This window comes from Rhipicephalus microplus, chromosome 5, assembly GCF_043290135.1.
Source record: "Rhipicephalus microplus isolate Deutch F79 chromosome 5, USDA_Rmic, whole genome shotgun sequence".
NCBI lineage: Eukaryota > Metazoa > Arthropoda > Arachnida > Ixodida > Ixodidae > Rhipicephalus > Rhipicephalus microplus.
Genome location: NC_134704.1, coordinates 69422942 through 69445165, shown reverse-complemented (window position 1 = coordinate 69445165; position 22224 = coordinate 69422942). Strand labels below are relative to the sequence as shown.

Below are 22224 nucleotides of genomic sequence, written 5' to 3'. Positions count from 1 at the left end.
GACGCAGCGAAGCAGGGCGTTCGTGTCAGCTCGTTAAAACGCAATGGCTCCCAACAGCACGCGAGCCAAATAATGTAGCACACAACGCTGCCTGGAATTCACCATAAATTATCAAAGTCAGCTAAATATTGCTTTCTTTTCTCTCGACAAATCACGTTATATGTCCAAAAATCATACGTCAACGACACATCTGTCAACCATTGGCTGATTTGAACATGGCGCGCTCGCTTGTTACAGAGATCGCAGCGGAAGGCCGCTACTTGTCCGCGTGTTCTTTTTTTTTTTTTTTAACAGTGAAAGCTTTCTTTATTTGGCACCTCTCAACAGTGAATAATCCTTCCTGAATTCTGCCCACTTGTCGAGCGCATCGCAATTGATTCTCCTGCCACTTCAAGTTAAATAACTGGACTAGAAAAAACTTGTTCAGTGCTCCTAATAACGCCTTCAGACACGGCGTACGCAAATGTGTACGCAAAGTTTCATAATTTTTTTTTGCGGCCGCCAGCCATTTTGGCGACTTCGAATTGCGCGCCACACGTCTGCGCCAAGTTTGAGAACTAACATGTGGCGCCATCTAACTGAAAGAATTAAAAAAAAAACAAGAAGGAAGAAGTTCCGCAATGGATGTCGCTTCGTTCTACGGCAGCTCTGGTAAGTGGGTTACAAAAACACAATTTTCACCTAATGGCACAATCTCGCAATTATTGTGCATGGTTGGTAGCTGGTCCGAAGAAGTTTATTAACAACCTGACTAAATATCAGCTTTTGGGACAACGAATTTGTCGCGATAAGAGGAGTTGACTTTATGCGTACACATTTGTGTACATTGTGCCGCTACCCATACAACACTACATGTCTTGCCATTTCGCTAGTGGTGCTGCAGAAGTGCTCAAAACGGCTATTATTTTGCTGTTTTGTACTTAGAGCTGGCGGACCATGCGAAGAATCGCACGAGAATAAAAAACGAAGCAGCTGAAAATCTGCTAATGAGAATAGCGGATGGGAATACGTCAGACATCAGTTTGTCAGACGACGAGGAAGGCGACCAGCAGCCGACTCAAACTGTAAGCAGTTATTCCATTTTCTTCGTGCTTGCAAACCAGTTTTCGTGATATTGAAGAATATACTTAAAACGCAGGACAACCAACCAGATGTTGCGGCCGGGCCTTCATCACCGGTGGACGAAAACGACAACAACGATGGAGAGTCCACTGCGAAAACTAGAGTTTCGTGGACCGCGAAGGACTTCGTGCGGCCAGACACCACGTTCCAGTGCGAGTACGATGACCCTGTTGCAGTCGCCGAACCCATTGAGTACTTTCTGAAGTACATTTCTGAGGAAGTGTTTGAAGAAATGGCAAGATGCACAAACATTTATGTCATGGAAACGACAGGAACGATCCTCGCGACTACTCCAGATGAGATAAAAAGGTTCCTTGGTGTTCTGATTATAATGGGAACCCTTAAATTTCCGCGCACGCGCATGTATTGGCAACCAGCGACACAGATTCCTACAATTTGTGAAGCAATGAGCGTGAATAGATTTTGCAAGGTCAGGTCCGCCCTACACGTCACTGAGTCAACAACACCGCACTCACCAGCTGACAAATTTTGGAAAGTGCGACCACTCCGAAACGCTGTCAAAGAACGTGTTTTACAGTTGCCACCTTCGGAGCACTACAGCATTGATGAGCAAATCATCCCGTTTACAAGCAGGGTAGCGGCGAAACAGTTCATCAGGAACAAACTCAACCAAGAGGGAGTAAAGGTGTTCCTTCGTTGTAGTGCAGAGGGCATGGCCCATGACTTTGAACTGTACCAAGGAAAAGGAACTGGTGTGTCCGAGGAGCACAAGAGCCTTGGCTTGGGTGGCTAAATCGTCATGAGGCTTGTTAAAGACTTGCCCTTGTATCAAAATTTCAAATGTTATTTCGATAACTACTTTACATCCGTAGGTCTTCTGCAAGAACTGAAGTCCATAGGGATCTGGGCAGTCGGAACAATCCGCGCCAATCGACTGCAAGGCTGCGTCTTGAAGACTGACAAGGAGCTGAGACGCGAAGGCAAAGGAAGCTACGACCAGAAAGTCACAAAAGACGGGGACGTCATTCTGGTACGGTGGCAAGACAACGGAGTCGTAAACGTCGCTTCAAGCTACGTGGGCGTGGATGACCTGTCCACTGCAAGGAGGTAGAGCGAGGCCACAAAACAGCACGTCGACATCCCATGCCCTGCTCTCATAAAGGACTACAACACCTTTATGGGAGGCGTGGACAAAATGGATTTTCTCTTCTCGCTGTACCCTCTCCGCCAAAGAACCAAGAAATGGCCAGTGCGGGTCATATGCCACTTTGTCTCTTTTGCCATAGTGAACAGCTGGCTCGAATACGTGAAACATGCGGAAGCGAACCGAATGCAGCGTAAGGACACTTTGGATTTGCTGGCATTCCAGAATGAAGTTGCCATGGCACTCATCATGTGCAGCTAGAACGTTGCGAAGAAACGGGGCCGCCCAAGCCTCCAGGAGCCGTCTGAACCTCCTCCCCGCAAAGTACACAACGCGGAGCCAAGGCCAGTCAACGCTGTTCGCTATGATGGCCTAAACCACTGGCCAGCCCACTCCGCACAACCGTTTGCTCAGCGTTGCAAGTTTGAAGGCTGCACATCTAGAACGCGCATCCGCTGCCAAAAGTGCAATGTGTTCCTTTGTCTTTCTGCCACCAAGAATTGTTTTTACGTTTTTAATAACAAATGAGTGATCGAAAGCACGGTTTGCATGAAAAACACAGTATGTAAAATGCCAGAATAACGTTGGCTTGTGTGTAAATAAACCTTTTTCTATTTTGCAATTACCAGCAAATGTGGTGTGTTTGTACTGTGTGGGGCACGATGTACACAAATGTGCACGCGACCTAAAACTAAACCAGAGGTATGTAGAATTTTGTTGATGTGTTTAATTTATTCACTAGGGTCATAGATGGCAGAAAAGAAAAAAAAAATTTTATCCATAACATTTATTCGTGTCTGAAGGGGTTAATGTGAAATGGTAGTGTAGGATTCAAAACAAACGTGAACATTAAGATATATACTTTCGAGCTCACAGTAGTTTAGCGAATGCAGGTCAGTGACAGCCACAACGGTGATTTTTGGCGAGGATTCTTGGCATACTTTTGTTAACCCTGCCGTACGTGAGCGCCTCAACGCGTTCCCCACGCCGCAGGTGTTGGAGCGGTGCCAAGTACGTCGCTGGTACATGTGCGTTGACGTCATGCTCCCATCGCAGGTCTGTGCTGACGTCACTCTCTTCCTCACCCGCAGCACGCTTGCCGCAGCACCTGCATCTGCCGGCTACCCCGCTCCCTCGCAACACACTTCTCTCTCGCTTCACCCTCTCCAACGCCCGCAATTAGCTCGACCGCACTTCAAGTAGAAACACTCTTTCGGCTCGTTTATCTGTGATGAAACCTACATAAAACCTAACGCACCCACCGTGTCTTTGTGTTTCAAACAAGCGTTTACTCAAGTAAACGCTACACTGAGCTTTGCTTCAAACCGAACGTTCTTCTAGCACCCACGTCGACGCCAGTTTCAAACGGCTCAACACCGTTCGCACCGCTGCTACTTCTCATCCCATCAGGGTTCCCTTCGGGGACATGGTTCATAATGTATTATGGTAAAGTGTGCGTATGGCAGGCAGTATGGCAGGGTGCTGAAAGATCATGAAACGTCCGGCATGTGATGGGGAGGAGACTTGCCTGCTTATTTCACAGTATGCTATCGCTCGCCCATTTTTAATGACACCCAGACATGAAATGCGAGAAGCATGTAATCAAACGCCAAAAAGGGGGAGGGGGAACGCCTAAGCCTGCGCCAAAGCGCAGTCACTAAAACTAATACGATTTAATGTACCCACTACACCATAAACAATTATTTCTATCAAGTTCTTTGTGGTTGATTTGAACAATAGTTTTGGTTGGACGCGCTCATCAAAAGATCATAACCTCTACAAATTCCTGCACTGGCATGGAATGCGCCACGTCTATGCTCAGCGGTGAGTGTATGACGCTTCGCCCAAAACTGTCAGATACAACTTGTAAAGCTGCAACGTCACAGCAGACCAAGACCAAGAGGCGTCAGTCTTTTTGGACAACAAAGGTACTGCTTTAGTGCACTCTACCGCACCCCACTCCTCACGTGTGTGAAGAACGAAACTGGAACTGTAAAAAGAGAAAGAAAAAAAAAAAGAACTGTAGATTGTTTGCCAGCTAACGCTATTCAATATAAAGCCTGTACTTCTCATTTCATCTTCCCACGATCGTACTATGATAGCGGTGCCAGTTTTTAAGGCCTTTGAGATGGCAACAATATCGCTTATAATCTCAAAGTCCATGGGTGTGCTCGCCCTACCGTTTAATTCACGGATTGTTATTGCGTGCTTCAGTATTATCAAAAAAGTGCACTTCTTATCAGTGACGACATTTTTTATTGAACTTACGTTAAACAAACCTAGAGTAATTGTTTTTAAGCATACCTTTCTATGTTTTCAGTAATTCCGCCTGCCAGTAGTGGCGCCACCAGCACGTTTCAGCGTTGGTCTGGCTACAGTGGCTAAAAGAAGTGAAGTCTGGCTTTGGTTAGCGCTTTCAAAAAACCAGCGGGTGCACACGAGTTTAGGATCGAATTTGTGAGAAAATGGCCAATTCTGGGCAGTTAGGCCAGTGCGGAACATTCGCACATTGTTGGTAATGATGCCTGGAGGTAGTAAATGCGCCGCTGCGTGGTGCCGCAATGAATCGGAGAACGGCATTTCCTTCCACAAGTTTCCTACGAACCGCAAGTAGCAGTGTGTTTTTCATTTGCGCCATAGTTTCGTCTTGCCCATTTCGATGGGTTTAAAAAATGCCGTGTCATTGATAGAGGCTTACGACACGTGTGTGACATTCCGTTTAGTAAATATTAGTCTGCGGCATCTCGCAGTACTCGAGCGATCGGTAGTTCGCTGACTGCTGTCCCTGCGCATTCTACGGACTGGGCAAGCTTTGTAGTTTATGGACGATCCATGAGCGAGCGCGGTAGTACGAGCGACATTAGATTTCTGTGTTACAGATATTCTAGTTGCGCCAGGATCAGAGTGTGGCATTGAATATAACGCCGTAGTGGGCTAGTGCTGTTCAACTTTGACCTCGTGTTGTTTGGTTGTTTGTTGACATGCACCTAATTATAAATGCGCAGGTGTGTTCACATATCGCTTGTATAAAAACGCGGGCGTTGTTACTTGCAATCGAACCCGTGACCTCCTGCTACGCCATCGTGACACAATAAGTGATGTGGTACCACAGCAGGTTCACTTTCAAGCACAAGTCATGTGTAGAGTTACTCAGTACATATTTTTTAGGTCCAACCATATTGTTAAAAGTCTGCAAGTTATTTTCTTGCAAGTATGTTTGTAGTGTGTAGGTGTTGATAGTTGGCATATATAAGACTTCATATCGAAATGCGGCATTTCACTTTAGCAGGCAAAAGTTTCTTCACATAACAAGAAACGCTAGGCCGAACATTATAGGATTGTCGAGGAAAAGCTTTTGTTCGCTGCAACGCTATGACTACTGGACAAATCGATGCATCAGGTTGCCTCGGTGCCATTTGTCAAGGTAGCCATGACTTTTTATAGCGATAACTTCTTTGGTCACTGGTTGGTTGGTTGAGCTGCCTACAACTTGGAATTCATTGCAGCATGTCAAAGAGCCCTACTCTACAAAGCCATGTGTTAAATTTAATGTGTCGAAATCAGAATTCAATGTCGAAGACACACCCATTAGGCATTAAAGGGTTTTACGTGCAGGATTTCGGTCTTGACAGTACTTGCTTGTAGTACTAAACTGCTACTTTTTTCTGTGCAGCGTCGACCAATGGATCGAATATGCAAATTGCCCAAGGCTCAAGGATCTTCCAAGCAAGCAGCTGGACAGAGTCAGGCTGTGCGCCCTTCATTTTACACCGTTTATGTTCCTGAGGCCGGGGCCCACGGCAAGGGGCATATTGAAGAGGCTGAAAAAATGTGCCGTGCCTACTGTCCCCGTCTACGACCCGGAGCTGAGGCCTTTCGTTCCACCAAGTAAGTTCAGTACGTTTTTCCAGTTTAGGGGGAATGACTAGTCTTCATTTGCCTCTAATTACGAGACATTCAACCTGCTCTGCTTATCATGACAAGGCTAAAGTTTACGGGAAGAGGAAAGCTTGAAGAGATGATAAGTCATCAAAGCTAGTTTTCACTCAACAGGATCTGTCTTCATCAGATTGCTCCAAGTCTTCAACCTTATGAAGACTCTTGCTGCGAGCAGTTGATGCCGGACGAATGCAAGTTCTCTTGTCGAGGCAATGGCACCAGTAACGTTCATTGTTGATTACTTTTCTTTTGCTTTGCTTAGGAGCATGCGAGAAGTACTGCTTGCCGGACTTGTCGGTTATTGTTTCTGATCAGGGTATAAAAATATGGCAGTTTTTGCTCGATGAAAAAACGATGGAAAAGGTCAAGGGGAGCGCAAGCTTTGGACTGAGAGTCGAAAGTTTGTACTCCCTGCGACCCCTTCCCTCGTTTTTTTTTTTGTCGTGCAAAAATAGCCATAATTGTGTTGCCTTTCCAGAGGAACCAGGAGTATGCATACGACACATTGGCATCTTTTCTGCTCTCTCTTTCAGAGTTTTACAAAGGACCAGTGGAAGAAGAAGGTACGTGTGTTTTTACACGCTGGTGTGTACCGATCCCTCTGGCTCAGAATGGAAAGCAGATATTTGGCATGTATTTATGCTGAGGGCTGTGCAACACTAACATAGAGGACTAGAATAGAAGAAGTGCACATGACATGCCGTCACGCCGACGCGATGGTGTAGTGGTTATGGCGCTCGACTGCTTACCCAAAAGTCGCTTGATCGAATCTCGGCTGTGGCGGCTGCGTTTTTGATGGAGGCGAAAATGTTTCAGGTCCGTGTACTTAGATTTAGGTGCATGTTGAGAAAAACCCCAGGTGGTCGAAATTTCTGAAGCCCTCTACTAGGTTGTCACTCATCATTACATTGTGGTTTTGGTACGTTAAACACCAGTTATTATGGATATGTGCTGTCGTGTGCATGGTGTCTGTGGAATGTGGGGTACACTTCACAGACACCAACCAAATGTCTGTGAAGTGTGGGGCACACGCTTCACAGAGACCATGGTAATTTATAAACAAAAAAAAAGCAGCTTGCCACAGAAATTATGAAGGCCTTCCACATCAGACGAAGGAATGCCAGACGCGTAAGCCACCCATCACTTTAAGCTTTCGGATACAAAGAATGCGAATACTAGGTTGGCACTTGTAACGATTTGTCCTGGGATTCATTGCGCGTATGTTTAGTTCAGGGGCAACGACAAGGAAAGTTCTTTTTCGTTTGACATGATCCCATGTTTTTCGTAGATTAGGGTTTTGTGTTTGTGTAAATGAAAATTCAGTTGGTAGTGGGTGGTTGTTCTGTGCACTCCATCCGTCCTTGTCCTTTTTGTGAGCGCTGCACAATCCTGAACATGAATACCATGGCTCGTTTAGCTTGCCTTCACATTTAATACTGAGGGGGGGGGGGAATTTTTGTCATGGCTGCGTTATTTACTTGTTCCATTTTGAACGCGCAGAAGCGTAATTTCTCTTATGGTAGTGTGAAAAAGCAAGCACAAATTTTAAAGTACCATAACATTGCCTGCAGTGGTGGCTTGGTGAATACCGTTTGGTGGTACTAATTATGCAGGAGGCTTGTGTTCCATACATCGTTGTGGTTGTGCACTTCAGTAGAGGCAAATCACAAAAAGGCGTATGTATCTGCAGCGAGGTGAATGCTACAAGTGTCTTCTTGGCAAAAAAAAAAACAGAAAAAAACACATTTTGTGTGCAGCAAGCACTACTATGCGCAGCTCAACCACTTTTTGTAGTAGGAGCATGAACTTGCCACTCTCTCAAGTGCACTCTCTTGATACAGAAGATTCTCCTCACTTTTTTCGAAGCTGACGATGCCAGCTTTTTTATGTAATTTTGCAGAATGGTGTGATATCTCAAGAGCTGATACAAATAGTGGCATTCGGATGAAATGGAGGAAAAGAATTCTCAGGGGTTGGTTTCTTTCTTTGACACTGCCTTAAAGGCGCCCTGGACCACTTTTTCAGGTAGCCACGTAATGGATTCACTAAAGGAGCTTATTGCCTCACAAATTCACCGCCGCAAAAATGTTCAGAATCCGTCCTGTACAAGCGGCGTTACAAAGATTTGTCGCATGCTGAAATTGCATTCGCTCTTCTCTTGTCCCGACTAGCTGGAAGCTAAGCAGGGAGGGATGGCAGGGGGGAAGAAAACATGTCATGCACGCCTCGTTACCTTGAGCATGTTTTCTCTCTCCCCTCTTTTTTTTTTCGAATACGCGGATTTTCAGTGCTATCGCCCGCACATGCGTGGACAAGCAGTGGCTTCCTACGGTAGCCCGAGTAATGAATGAGCACATCATACTCAGATCAGACTGTGGCAGATAACAGGCCTGGGACGCAGTGATTTTGAGCCTGTAGCATCATTTAATGAGAGAAGAGAAAGCATTTTTTAGCTGAATTTCATAATTTATTGTAAATTCCACACAAATGTGCCTTGCTATAAAGTTTGACACATGTGTTCTCGGTAATGTCAAGCATTGATCAGCAGCGTTCTTTGACTGTGCTCGAAAAGTGTTGCTGGGCCCCTTTAACAAACATCCCTCACACACATCCAAAAAGAAGCACACCAGAGTACTTTTTCGGCAAATAATATTCTTGCTCTAACTCTAGAAACTTTTGAGCGTGTGGCAGTGTTTGAAAAATGGTTCACTCAGAGTTGTTTGTTGCACTCAGTGCACATGTATCACATTTTTTTACGAAGTTCCTGTCGCTGAGAGGTGTTGGTACTGACAGCATCTTCTCTGGGTCCCGCTTCTTCTAGCATTGGAGGGCGAGAATTTCTCTATAAAGTGTTCGTTGCGCACTTCCGTAGTGTAAGCAAACTGCATCAGTGAATGCATGGAAGAAAAAAAAAAACATTGGTTCCGCACCCGTCTAAAAAGCAAAAAGAGTGAAAAGGTATAATAATCCTTTGTCTTATCACTAGTGAGATGCAGATAGTTTTTGCTTGCCCCAAAACAGGAAACATAACCATGGCGGCATCGTTTGTAAATACAGAGCTGCACGGACACAAATGTAGTCATGCCCCCTGGAGCAATAAACAAGAGAGTAACAAGTGGTCGCCCTTTGAGAGATTAGAAATCAGGCTGTCATCAGCTTTCCAGGCGCGAAAAGCGATAACCACCTGAAGGGATGAAGGCGAAACCAGCCACACCACGCACGTGTGCTTGGATGTGTAAGCAAAAGCTGGTGCATCGCTCTGGAAAAAAAACAGAAACAGTGACACATCAAAAAGATTCGTCTTATTATGGCTAGTATGTTCAAAAAGGGCACACAATGCTGTGTAAACAATGCTTCACTTGGAACAAAGTAGTATGTTCTGTACTTTCCTTTCTTACATTGCTCTAATTTTCCAGGTGCACCACTGCCTTCAGCAAGCACTATTCCGTACACAATCCCCCTGTCACTCTTGCCTCCTCTTTCGTCGCTGTGCATCGATGCCTCTTCGCACTCTGCTTCTCCTGCATCGCCTGCGGCCCTTGCCTCTCCTCCATCCCCTTCGGCTCCTCCGTCCCCCTCCGTTCCTGTGTCTCCTGAGGCTCCGCCCTCCCGTGCTGCCCCACTGTCCCCATCCACTACCTCGTCAACGCGGCTGAAGCAGAGGACGGAAGAGTTGACAGACCCTTTGCAAGCACTCTCACAGCAACTGTCAACAGATCCGGGTGAGGATCAAGGTAAGTGATTCCGATGTTTTAAATAACTGTGCGAGGGAATCTGAGAAACTTTCTGTAAATGGACTGCTGACACCTGCTTGGTAGCTTAATGATTACGGCATTGTGTTGCTGGTTGCATTGGCCAAATTTCAGTGGGGGCGAAATGCAGGAGCGCCTGCATGCTTGGGGTTAGGTGTATGTTTAAGAACCTTAATCAGGTAAAATAAATCAAGTGTTCCTCTTTTGAAACTAGTGTTTATAAGAAACCTCTTTAGAAACTAGTGCTTATATTGCTTAGGCACTCTTTACTGTGGCACAAAATACATTTTGCAAAAAATGAGGCAGGCAGTAGAGAAGAAACTGAAGTGCTGGCTAGCAACTGTTAAGTACTGAAGCAATGATTGGGAATTCTCGGCTATGCCAGCCCTTAAAGGGACCCTGAAACGGTTTGGATATATCGTACAAACAGGTTAGAGCAGTAGACCAAGTCAAAAGAGTCATTTAAAAAACCAATTTGAGCTGTCTGCATAAACTGTGTAATTTATTACAACGCTTTAAAGGTGTGAACCGCTGCAGATCGCTCCGACTCGACCAAACGTGCTTTCAACTGCCTATTCATAGAGCGACATGCTCTGCTCCATTGGCGCCACCGTGGCTGCTTATCTGATTGAATTGACTGTGGAATGCGCGGCACAGGCCCCGTGAAGGCGGAGCTTAGCCACGAGTGCTCGAAAGAAGAGCTTAGGTAGTTGACGGTGAAAGGCAGAGTGAATGAGGGGGTACCTGTTTATTGCTCATAGCTTCATTTATAAAGAGTTTTTTTGATTGAATTATGGTGCCAATGTCAGAAGTGGTGTAATCAAAAACGGAATGTGAAAAAAAACGTTTCAGGGACCTTTTAAGAGAAGATGCGATTTGGGAAAAAAGTTGTGTTAATCTGTAGCCTATCGTAAAAAAGTTTTTGCAGTAAAGTTTTGCTATATGAGCGTTCATGCCGATTTCAAACGTGAAATTAGCTTCGTAGTAAGTTAAGCTGTTTTAGTTTTATGCAATGAGAATATGTAACTTATACTTGGTTTTGGACAAACTTTTACTCCCTGTAAACATTTATGATTGTCAGCTATTAATGGCTCGTGTTCCTCTATATTAAGTGTAGAATGCAAATAACTATCAAGAAAGGGCGTATAGCTAATTTTAATGGACGACGAAAAAAATTGTGATGTGAGAATGCTTAGAATCCTCAGCCTATATTCGTGTTAGGTTTGAAATTATTATGCTGGTTATATGAAGTTTTAAGGAAGATACTTGCACCCTCCACACGTTAAGGAATATGTGAGGCAAAATTTCATCACAATCCGGCTATCAGAAATACCAAAAACATGTCTAAACTGAAGGAGTGACCCAAAAATGGATCTTAAGAAAAATGCACTTTAAAGGTATAAGTGAAAGGTCATCTATATGATTTTTAAGATGATTTCTTCTATCATGATAGCTTGGCAATCACAGCCATTTTTAGTGTGTGGTTTTATGAACTCGTGGGAAATGCAATGGCAAATAGCCAGGTTACAATTTTCAGGGGACTTCAGAAAATGAGTTCCTTTTAGTTTTTAGTAGCCACCTTGAGCTCCTTAAAAGCGATTTATACCTACTACTAGTTTATTTGTAATTTTGAGTTTCTTTTTTCGTGAAGGTAGAGAAACTATAAGCCGTTTTTGCCGAAAGGAGGATCGTAGCCTCGAACCAGTCTGTTCGTCACGCTCTATCTCTCTGCACAGGCTGTTCCGCCACTATGGCTAGTGTGTGGGGATTGCTGCGTTTTTCAAGCGCGCGCGGCACATGAGAAGTCCCTGTGTTTTCTTCCTTTTCCTTCCCTTTTTTTTTATCCGCTAAAGCAGTTGTGCTGTCTGGACGAGAGCAGGTCGACAGGCTATCGGGGCGCTGTGTTTAGCTGCGATAACTACTATAGAAAGCACAAAAGGCTGGCAGCCGAGACATGCGAGGTGCACCTTCCTTCGAAATGACTTTACTTCAGTCGCAAGTCTTCTTCTCCCATTAGTATTTTATTATACGTGGTGCTTGTCCTTGTGCCCTTTTCTTCACTCTGCTGCAAAGAGAAGCAATGTCAAAGATGACGGTTAATACAGAGAATGCTTTGCCCTCTGTAACACCAACATCCCCAATTTTTATGCAACAGCACATGAGTTACAATGCCTGTGGCTACTGAAAACAAAGCGCGGGCAATTGGAATATTATCGAATGAGCACTTTTTACCCTGAATGGCAGAAAGGCCAGCATGACATAAGTGTTCTTTGTCTTAGGAACGTGCCATTAGCTTTTTTTTTTTTTTTTTGATGGCACGTCATTTCTCAACTTGTCGATTTCGCGACTATAACAGGAAAACTTTAATGACAACCACACTTTTTTCGCGGCAGCCTTGGGGTCGTGAGTAATCGACTGACAGTCGTTGATGCCATGTCGTTACCTGAACACGTGCTGATCGTGATGCTTCCTGAAAAAAAAAAAAAAAAAGAAAACGACAGCAATGTTACCGAAAACAGGTGCAGTTTCGGGGGTATCACCAGTGGTGGCTGTTCGCACCTAAGTGAACTAACCTAAAGCCATGCCATGCTTCCAGATTTGCAAGACAGAGGGGTAGCCAGGGGGCGACACATCGAGACTGTCCCCCCTCCCCCCAATTTTTTTTTCGCCATGGCATAAAGAGCAAGAAATTATTACCACTTAAAGCGGGTGCCTCTTCCAAAATCAACAAAATGTCCCGCTCTTCCACGAACAAAATTTCTGGCTATGCCCCTGGTGCAAGACGTTAATTTTCATTGTTTCATTGTGTTTCTCAAAAGGAAATTCGAGCTCATCCGTCTTACATTCTTTTGTTATCCTGCGCAACACAAGCTTTTGACTACGACAACAATGCGGATGGACACACACCTCGATGTTTGTGCTTTCTTTGTTTCATTAACTTTGTATTGTGACGTTCTGAACTGAATGAGATGATGTGCTATTGATTGTAGAGTTACGTTAAACTTAAGGACTCACACTAAAGAAACCAGAGAGTAATTTTAAGCACTCATGCGAGCACTTGAAGTGCAGCTAGACTGTGGCGTACGAATTCATTTGTCTCCATTTACGTTTTGGCTGTTACAGTTGTCCGAAAATTTAGCGCTAGTGCATACTCTTAGAGCCACCAGAAAGCTAAGTATAACAAAAAGTAATAACGAATAACCCATTTACACGGGCTGCTTAACCCTGTCAGAAGCTATGTACACACTTGTGAACACCTCTCGTTTTTGTTACTATTAAGTAGAGACTAAGAAAGAGCAAGATATATTGTACATTAGATGAATTGAATCTGCTGCATGATTAATTTATCTTCATTTAACCTAATTTTGCGGTGTACTGATAGGTGTGATCTCTTTTCTGAAGGCACTACCACGTTTAACGAGTCGTGTGATGGGCGGCTTCCTGCAAGCAATGTGAAAAGCAGAAATATTCCTTGCTCACAATTGACATGAACGAAAATAAATTTGCACTAAATTTCTAACCTGCGATTAGATTCTATTTGTGCCAAAAGTAAGCATCAATGACTCCAGGATGAAGAGATATTGAATTGCAACTTAACTAGAACAAGTTACTATGACACACATAGATTCAACAATTATCTTATTTTTGTTGCTATAGAATATGGAGTACCTTGAAGTAAGAAACGTTGGAGTAATTTGACACATTTACAGACATTTCTAAATAAATGGCATCTGAATTGGTAAGGAATGCATTGCAATTTTACTAACATTCCTTCTTACGTCGGCGCCGCTGCGGGAATGTCTCATGGGCCGCCGTTGCTTTCGGTTTCAGCTATTTGGAAGCCAACAGCTTAGCAATTACAGTCGACGACCGATTTTTCGAACCCTCAAGGGACCGCGAAAATGTCTGAAAAATTGGGCAGTCCGAAAAAGCAAATGTGCCCCAAAAATGCTCATTTTATTGGTTACTATTGAAATGGAGGGCGGAAAAAGGGATCCATCCTCTTCTGGGCCATGCTTCGCTTCCGTGCGAGCACATCCGCCCGCATTTCAGCTAGAGTTGCCGTGTCGCTGTACGCTGACGAAACGGTTGCGATAGCTTGCATCAGCTCGGCTTGCGTCGGCTGTGCTGTTGCAGGTAAGTCATCGTCACTCTCGGACTCCGCAAGCACTTGCCGAATTATTTCCTCATCCGTGAAGCCAGCGCACAGTTCCAAATCGTTGTCCACACACGCAAACTCGGAAAACGAGACATCTGATGGAATATCGACGCCCGCAGTGCTAAGGTCGTCAATAAGCTGCTCGCTTCCCAACACGTGGTCGACGACGCTGTCTTCGTCCAAGGTGGCCGACTCGCCATTCAACACAGATCCCGCGTGGCGGAAACATTTGCGCAGCGTTGTCGATGCCATCGACTTCCACGTAGCGGCGGCGAGCATGCTTAGTGCCCCAAGCAAATCGACCGAGTACACTTTTCCACTGTCGTGGCACACCACCGCATGCGAAAGCAAGTGTGATCGATAGTTCTCTTTGAGAGTGCGTATGACACTCTGGTCCATCGGTTGTAGGACACTTGTCGTGTTCGGTGGCAAGAACTCGACGCGCACAGCCTTCAAATTGGTTATGTGCCCGTGTGAAGCGCAGTTGTCGACAAACAACAAAATTTTGCGGCCTTCTAAGTCAAATTTGTGGTCCAGTCTTCTCACATAGCTTTCAAAAAGCTGCTGAGTTACCCAGGCCTTTTTGTTGGCCCCGTACAAAACAGGCAGGGGCTTTACGCCTTTGAAGCACCTCGAAGATTTGGACTTGCCGATGACGAGCATCGGCAGTTTTTCTGTGCCCGACATGTTGCTACCGATCAGTACAGTAACTCGCTCCTTACTGTGTTTGTCACCATGACAAGGGTCGCCAGCAAAGGCAAGTGTCTTTTCTGGCATCAGCTTGAAAAAAAGCCCGGTCTTGTCACTGTTGAAAGTATCATCTGGCGAGTACTCTAGTAAAAGGGACTGCAGCTTTTCAGAGCGGTAATTCGCAACGACGCTGAAGTCAACAGCTGCACTTTTGCCGCACAGTTCTTTAAAACTGAGATCAAAGCGCTTCTTGAAGTTTCTTAGCCAGCCGTCACTGAACTTAAATTCTTTAATGTTCATTTGAAGCGCCATCGTCTCAGCTTTCTGTTTCAGGAGGCTCCCAGAGACGGGAACCTTGCTGGCCACTGTCGACTTCAGCCAAACGAGAAGGGTCTCCTCGAGCTTAGGGTAGGTGCCTTGGCTGACATTCTTCTGAGGACATCCTGTAGACTTTTCGGCCGCCTCCAAAATCTTTTGCTTATTTTTGATGTAGTCCGAAATAGTCTGTTTAGAAATATGGAACTCTTTCGCAACGTCTGCCTGTGATTGGCCGCTGTCAACGAGCTTGATGATGGCAGCTTTTTTCCGACATGGTGACATACTTTCCGCGCTTCATCGGAGCTTTCGAGGCCGACGACATCGAGGGTCCCTTATCCATTCTGAATCAGCGCTTGTAGCTAGGCAACACACATGGCAAACGCACAGGCGAACAGTCGGTCGATTCGGTCCTGTTCATCCAACGGTCACAGCAGAGAAGAAAGAAATATTGTTCGGCAGCGACACTGATGCGGAAACAGCCTCGATCCAGCAGTTTGAGGTAGCCACCCTAGCGGAGGTTGGTGGACGTCGCGCGCACGGCCAGCACCGGTTCGAGGCTACTGGATGAAAAAGTAAACAAGCAAGATCGCAGCGGCGCGAAAAATGATGGCGGTCGGCTCGACTGACGCTTGGAAAGTCCGAAATATCAAACAGCCCGTCCTTAAGTGTCCGAAATTTCAAGCTGCCAAATACATTGAATTTATAGGGTATGTTCTGGTGCCAAGTAAATGTCCAAATTATCGAGCATGTCCGAAAAATTAGGTGTCCGAAATATCGGTCTTCGACTGTACTTACTAGCGCCTTTACACTCGCGAAGCGTTGCTGTGTTTTTTGTTTCCATTGAGTTCCAGTTCCAGTTTTGCATTGGGGCTAAGGAGAGGCAAATGAAACATGTGAGTAGCAGATGACAATGTCGGTACAGAGTGGACTACGGCTAGTTGGACATTAGATTTTGGAGAGAGGAGGCAAGGAAGATATGTTTCTGTTTAGCTGACTTGGAACAGGCACTGCAACATCATGGACATACACACGCTAGACTGCCTCATGATGAACTCTGTAGCCAGTTGGTACGCAATACTGAAGCAAATCACTCAGTACATCTTGTTTCTGCACACATATAGACCCGTGATCAAAAATTTCTTTGCTTGTTTAAGGCAAATGTGGGCTACGCTCGAGCTTGTTCATTGCTGGGATGAATGAAATGGGGCATTTTTTACTGGATGGATGGATGGATGGATGTGGCTGTACCCTTTAGATCGGGTGGCGGCTAACGCCACCTAGCCGTAATACTTAGTGAACTAACCATTAGATTTATCTTTTCTTTAAATAGTGAGGTTGAAGATTTGTGCTTTGCAGTGAAGGGTTTAATTTTCACTTGTGCCTTGACTTTAGCCACCAATCAGATAACCTCCTTCTAGTTAATTGTACCCGCTTAAAGTCTATTTCGCCCTCTCTGTCCCTAAACGCCAGTGCGTTGAAAAACTCTGCGCCATCATCCTGAACTATGGGGTGAAGCCCTTTACAGAACATTATCAAGTGTTCGGCAGTTTCTTCTTCCTGTCCACACGCACTGCATACTGTGTCTACCCCTTCGCATTTGGCCCGATACGTCTTGGTTCGCAATACTCCCGACCTGTCCTCAAACAGTAGAGAACTACCCCGAGTATTAATTATAATAGATCCATTCCTTGGCAATTTCCTGCTTAAAAGTTCGATAGATCTCTAGTGCGGACTTCTTAATCATGCCGATTCTCCACATGTCAGTCTCTGTTTCCTCCACTTTCTTCTTAACCGATAGTTCTGTTCGGTTTGGCCACCTGCTGTTTTCTAAGTATTTACCAATTTCCTGGTTCGCTTCCTCCATTTTGTATCGACATTCTTCAAGTACAAGTAGCTAAAAACCTTCCTAGCCCAACGATCCTCCCTCATTTCTCTTAATCGTGTCTCAAATTTTATCTTGCTGCTAGGTTCCCTGCCCTCAAATGATGTCCATCCCATATCACCTTGTACTCTCTGATTTGGTGTATTCCCGTGAGCTCCTAAAGCAAGCCTACCTATACCACGTTGCTTAATTTCTAATCTTGCTCGAACTTCTGATCTCATGCAGAAGACCGCATTGCCGAACGTCAGCCCAGGAACCATGACCCCTTTCCATATTCCTCTCACAACATCATACCTATTGTAATTCCACAGTGCCCTATTTTTCATCACTGCTGCATTCCTGTTACCTTTAGTCGTCACGTATATTTCGTGTTCCCTTAGGTACTCGGTCCCATTGCTTATCCATACGCCTAGATATTTGTATTTATCTGTTATCTCTAGCGTGACCTCCTGTATTCTAAGCTCACTACTTTCGTTATCATTGAAAATCATGACTGCTGATTTTTCCTTACTGAATCTAAAATCTAACCTATCTCCCTCATCACCGCAGATGTGCATCAATCTCTGTAAATCTTCTTTGTTGTCGGCCATTAGCACTATATCATCTGCGTACATTAATGCTGGTAGTGCTTGATCAATGAGTTTTCCTTGTTTGACTTAACAGAGGTTGAAGCCCAGTCCACTTCCCTCTAATTTGGCCTCTAATCCTTGTAGGTACATCATGAATAACAAGGGTGACAGTGGACACCCCTGCCTAAGCCCCCGTTTTACCTCTGCAGGCTTGGATACCTGTTTTTCCCACTTTATAACTACCTTGTTACCTTTATAGATATCCTCTAAAAGATTAGTGACTATATGATCCACGCCTAGTGTGTCCAGTATTCCCCACAACTCCTCTTGAACCACGCTATCGTACGCTCCCTTGAGATCCAAAAATGCTAGCCACAGGGGCCTGTGTTCCTTTTCTGCTATTTCGATGCACTGCATCAGTGAGAACACATTGTCTTCCAACCTCCTGTGTTTCCGAAACCCATTCTGCACTTCCCCCAGCACCTCCTCATCCTCTATCCATGCCTGCAGTCTTTCCTTTATAATCTGCATCGCCAGCCTGTTGACCACTGATGTCGCTGTTATAGGACGGTAGTTGTTTATGGCAGCTATGTCCCCCTTTCCTTTATAGATCATGCTCATCCTGCTAACTTTCCATCCAGCAAGAACTTCACCATCGATTATTAGTTTGCTCACTGCCTCTCTCAAAGCCTGCTTAGATTTTGGACCTAATGTCTTTATCAGCGTAATTGAAATGCTATCTGGGCCTGTTGATGTACTACTAGGAACCTTTTTCTCAGCCCTTTCCCACTCTCGTTGTGAAAATGGAGCCATTGCACCACTTGATTCATCCTTGTCTGTTGTGGTGCATAAAGCACTTCTTTGTTCAAATTTTTCTGTCACCCTTGTTCTTATATATTCAATAGCTTCATCCCCTTCTAGCCTAGCACCTTGGGCAGTAGTTATAAACCTCTGCTCTAGGCTCGTCTCATTTCTTAGGGAGTTTAGATGGTTCCAAAATTTCGCAGCTGCCTTTCTATCTTTTTTATGTACTTCTACCAGCCACTGAGCTCCTTTCTTCTAATCTTTTCATTGATCAGAAGGGATGCATCCCTTCTACAGCTTAGAAAGGTTTCCCATTTTCTTTCAACATCATCTGTCGGTTCACCCCGCTGCTTAGCATGTCTGTGTTCCCTAGAGGCTTCCTGACGTTTTGTTATGGCTCTTTAAACTTCCTCAACCCACCAACTTTTGGGTTTGTGTCTGCTTTTCCGGGGTGACTTGTCACGCGTCTTAGCAAGCTCTAGCTCAAACAGTCTAATTAGATTCGTGTATGTCCACACTGTTTTATTATCCTCCGTGATTACTTTCTCAATTTGTTTAGTGGCTATTTCAATTTCCCTTTCTGGATAAAAATTTTCCTGTAGTTGCTCACCTTGTCTCCTTCCCTCTTTCACTGCTCTTCCAAAACTTAGCTTGATACGTTTGTGATCACTACCCAGACTTCTGGAGCCACCTTCATCTATGCGTATTCCTCTGAGCTTATCATACATCCTATGTGACATCAGTGCATAATCTAGCGTCGACTGCAGCCTTCCTACCTCCCATGTTATTTGCCCTTCACACTCCTCCGTACTGTTGCAAATGATCAACTCAAGCCTTTCACACATATCCATGATCATTTTGCCTGTCGGGTCGGTATACCCATCTATATCTTCTATGTCCGCTTTCATATCTCCTAGTATAATTATCTCGCACTCTCTTCCTAACTCCTGAATGTCCTTTGATATACACTCTACCATTGCCTGGTTTTCCTCTCTGGCGTTTGCTCCCGTCCACAAGTACACGAAACCAAAAAGTGTCATTTGACCTGCCACTTTCCCTTTTAGCCATAAATGTTCCTTGCACTCCTGCTTGAACCTTTTGCCAGTCTGTACTTTTATGAATGAATGCCCCAATACCACCCCTCTTTCTGCTGCCTTCTGTTCCATTACAATATTCCCTCGCGTAGTTCGGATTGTTCTGAGGTTGTTCCATGTCCCTGAGATGTGTTTCTACAAAACCGTACACCATCGGCGTCTCTTCTCTTAGCTGTTCTTCTATCTCTTCCCACTTCAGCCTGTTCCTACCACCCTGCATGGTAAAGTACCCTATGTCTGGATTGGCTCGGCGCTCGTGGCTACGTCTATTTCTGCCCCGGACTCTACCTATCTTAGATACTGGTGCCACTTTGGAATCGTATCTGTCCATACCACCTGTCAAAGAGTCTCCCTGGTTGTTGTTCTCGTTACTAGCTACTCTGCACCCCGAAGGGCCCGCTTGCCCCCCAAAAAAGCTACAGCGCGTCCTGCAAGTCGCGAACCCACCTCATGACCTAGCCGCCCATCGAAGTGAATTCTGTCTCGTTGAAAACCACCCCACCTATGCACCTCTTTGTTTATTTCCACCACCTCAAAGCCTTTCTCTCGACTCATTCGCCATATCTCTTGGTTTGTGTTGACAACCGCTCTTTGCATGTTGCTATCACGCACCGGTACCTCTGGTATCGTGCATATCACTACCTGTACCTGAGGAGAAGTGGCGTGCATGTCATCGACGCCTTTCGCCAGTGTGGTTGCTAGTCCTGCTGTATCTTCATTCAAGACATCATTTAAGCCGCCTGAAATTATCACGAGGTTTCGTCTATCAGCTGTAGTTTTGAGTTTTGCGCTCGTTTGCCTCATGACTGCTTCCAGCTTGCGTCCTGGGAACACCCCTACTGCAGCCCTCTTGTCACCTCTTACCCTCTCTTTGATGGCTTCTGTTCATCGATTTAAATTCGAGTCCCCGGCAATTATCACATGCTGTGACTTTTCAGCTGGAGCGTCCTGCACCTGCAGGCTACTTGCACCTGTGACGTCGGCTGCTTTGTCCCCTCCTAGCCCCACCACTACCTCGCTGAAGCTGGGCCTTGCGACAATTGAACCGGCTGAACCTTTTTTTTTTTCAAACTTGCTTGCTTTTTCTTCTCCGCGGTTCTGGTTGCCGGTTCTCTACTGTTCTCTCCGTAGGCTACTCCTTTGTTCAGCTTCTCTAGTGCTTCCTCGGCGGACTTCAGCCTTTCTCCCATTGCCCTCGTTTTCTCTTGCTCTGTCGCCAACGCTGTCTCCATCTCGGCGATTCTCATCAGCAGTTCACTCTGGGCAACCATAATTTTCTCCATTTTTTCCTCGACCTCACATTGCCTACACTTCGAGTCAGCCTCTTCTCCATCCGTTTCTACACTTGGGTTCACTTTCAGGCCCACTCCACATCCTGAACACTTTACAGTCTTTTTAACCATGTCTTTCTGACACCAATTGTCCCTATACTCGATAATTACTGAACTCGAGCCCTGCACTACGAAACAAAAAGAAAGTCTAAGCTCTACTACAAAAATTTGCGTGTTCAATGTACGTGCGCCTCCCCCACGGGGTGGCAAAAGAAAAAAACAACAAACAATTCAAACACACGCACACACGCGCACTAACTAATAAATACCTGGTGACTGGCCCCCGAAAAAGCCGTACCATAAAATAAGTGCTACGAAGATTTCAACTCCTGCCTTATATCTATAAAGACAAGCTCAAAACATGCAATAACACTTATCTGCGCAGTCGATCGTGAGCGCTAAAAAACACGTCCATTCACCGTGACAGTCCGAAGCGTGAAAAGTGTCCATACTAGTGTCAGCTGGCAGCGCCACGAGTGGCAAGCACTGGCAATTGGGAAAAAATGACAGTAAAGAGTGTGATCAATTAGAGGGGCTTTTTTGACAGGCATAGATTTACAACAGAGCTCGCCTGCTTGAAGTGCCACCAGCTGTATACATCTTTCATGCAGCCAGAGATGCTTACAATAAAAAAACAAGCGCCCCTCCCCCCCCCTCCCTGAAGGGAATTGTGAAAAAATAAGACTGCATTTCTTGCAGGAAGAGTACATGGTGTAGTAATTTTAATGGCGTAAATAATGACGAGGCGAGGAGTTGTACCGTAACCATTTATTCACACATTCATCAGCCACCAAACGATCGAGAGTGAGGTGCACGCTTCACTCCATTTATATATATACGTACGGGTGAGCAGACAGGAGGGTGGGGCGCAGGGAGGAGAGAGAGTTAACGGCAAGAGAAAAAGCGGCGGAGCACTGCACCTACCCCCTCCTACACTGCCTCCACACACGCGGGTGCTTTGCCGAGCTCCCGCGATGAGAGTGCCCTCACACACCAGAGCGTGCTTCCCCTTTCTACTCACTCTCCACTACTCCGCCTGCACCACCTGCTCCGGTTGCTCGGTGCGAGGATAATCGCGCGCGCCTGCAGCTGTTTCTATGGGGGAGAGAGCTATAGCGGAGAAATAACACCTGCCGATGCGAAAACACCGACAGACGCCCTACATGCTCCCACTAAGAAATGCATTCTCATTAAAAAAAGAGAGACTGTATGCAGATGTGGCACTTGACATATCTATCAGGATTTCTGGGTGGAGATTGGGTTTGAGCGAAAGGTACAATTATCTCTAGTTCACAAGTGAATATGGTGCGGGTTGTCGAAACTAGAGCAGGCTCCCAGCAACTAGTCAATTCTAGTTAATCATTTAGGACACTCATGCACATGCCAGCACATGTTCGAGTGTTTAAGGGAAGGGGTAGTGAGCATTAAGTTTGGAATACGCCAGGTTTGTGTAGGTCTG

General features: G+C 45.4%; 1 protein-coding gene across 4 annotated transcripts in view; it reads left to right on the top strand.

Annotated features, from left to right (window-relative positions):
- The first annotated feature begins 4592 nt into the window (after nucleotides 1-4592).
- Nucleotides 4593-22224, top strand: part of LOC119174442 (uncharacterized) — a 55383-nt gene continuing 37751 nt past the window's right edge. For 2 of the 4 annotated variants that reach the window (XM_037425336.2, XM_037425334.2), the window contains exons 1-4: nucleotides 4593-4840; nucleotides 5901-6115; nucleotides 6700-6729; nucleotides 9583-9900. In XM_037425336.2, the coding sequence (XP_037281233.1) occupies nucleotides 4746-4840; nucleotides 5901-6115; nucleotides 6700-6729; nucleotides 9583-9900 (658 nt within the window). In that variant the 5' untranslated portion in view covers nucleotides 4593-4745. Of the gene's footprint in view, nucleotides 4844-5900; nucleotides 6116-6699; nucleotides 6730-9582; nucleotides 9901-22224 lie in introns of all 4 variants that reach the window. The other 2 variants (XM_075895646.1, XM_037425335.2) reach the window with 2 other exon arrangements.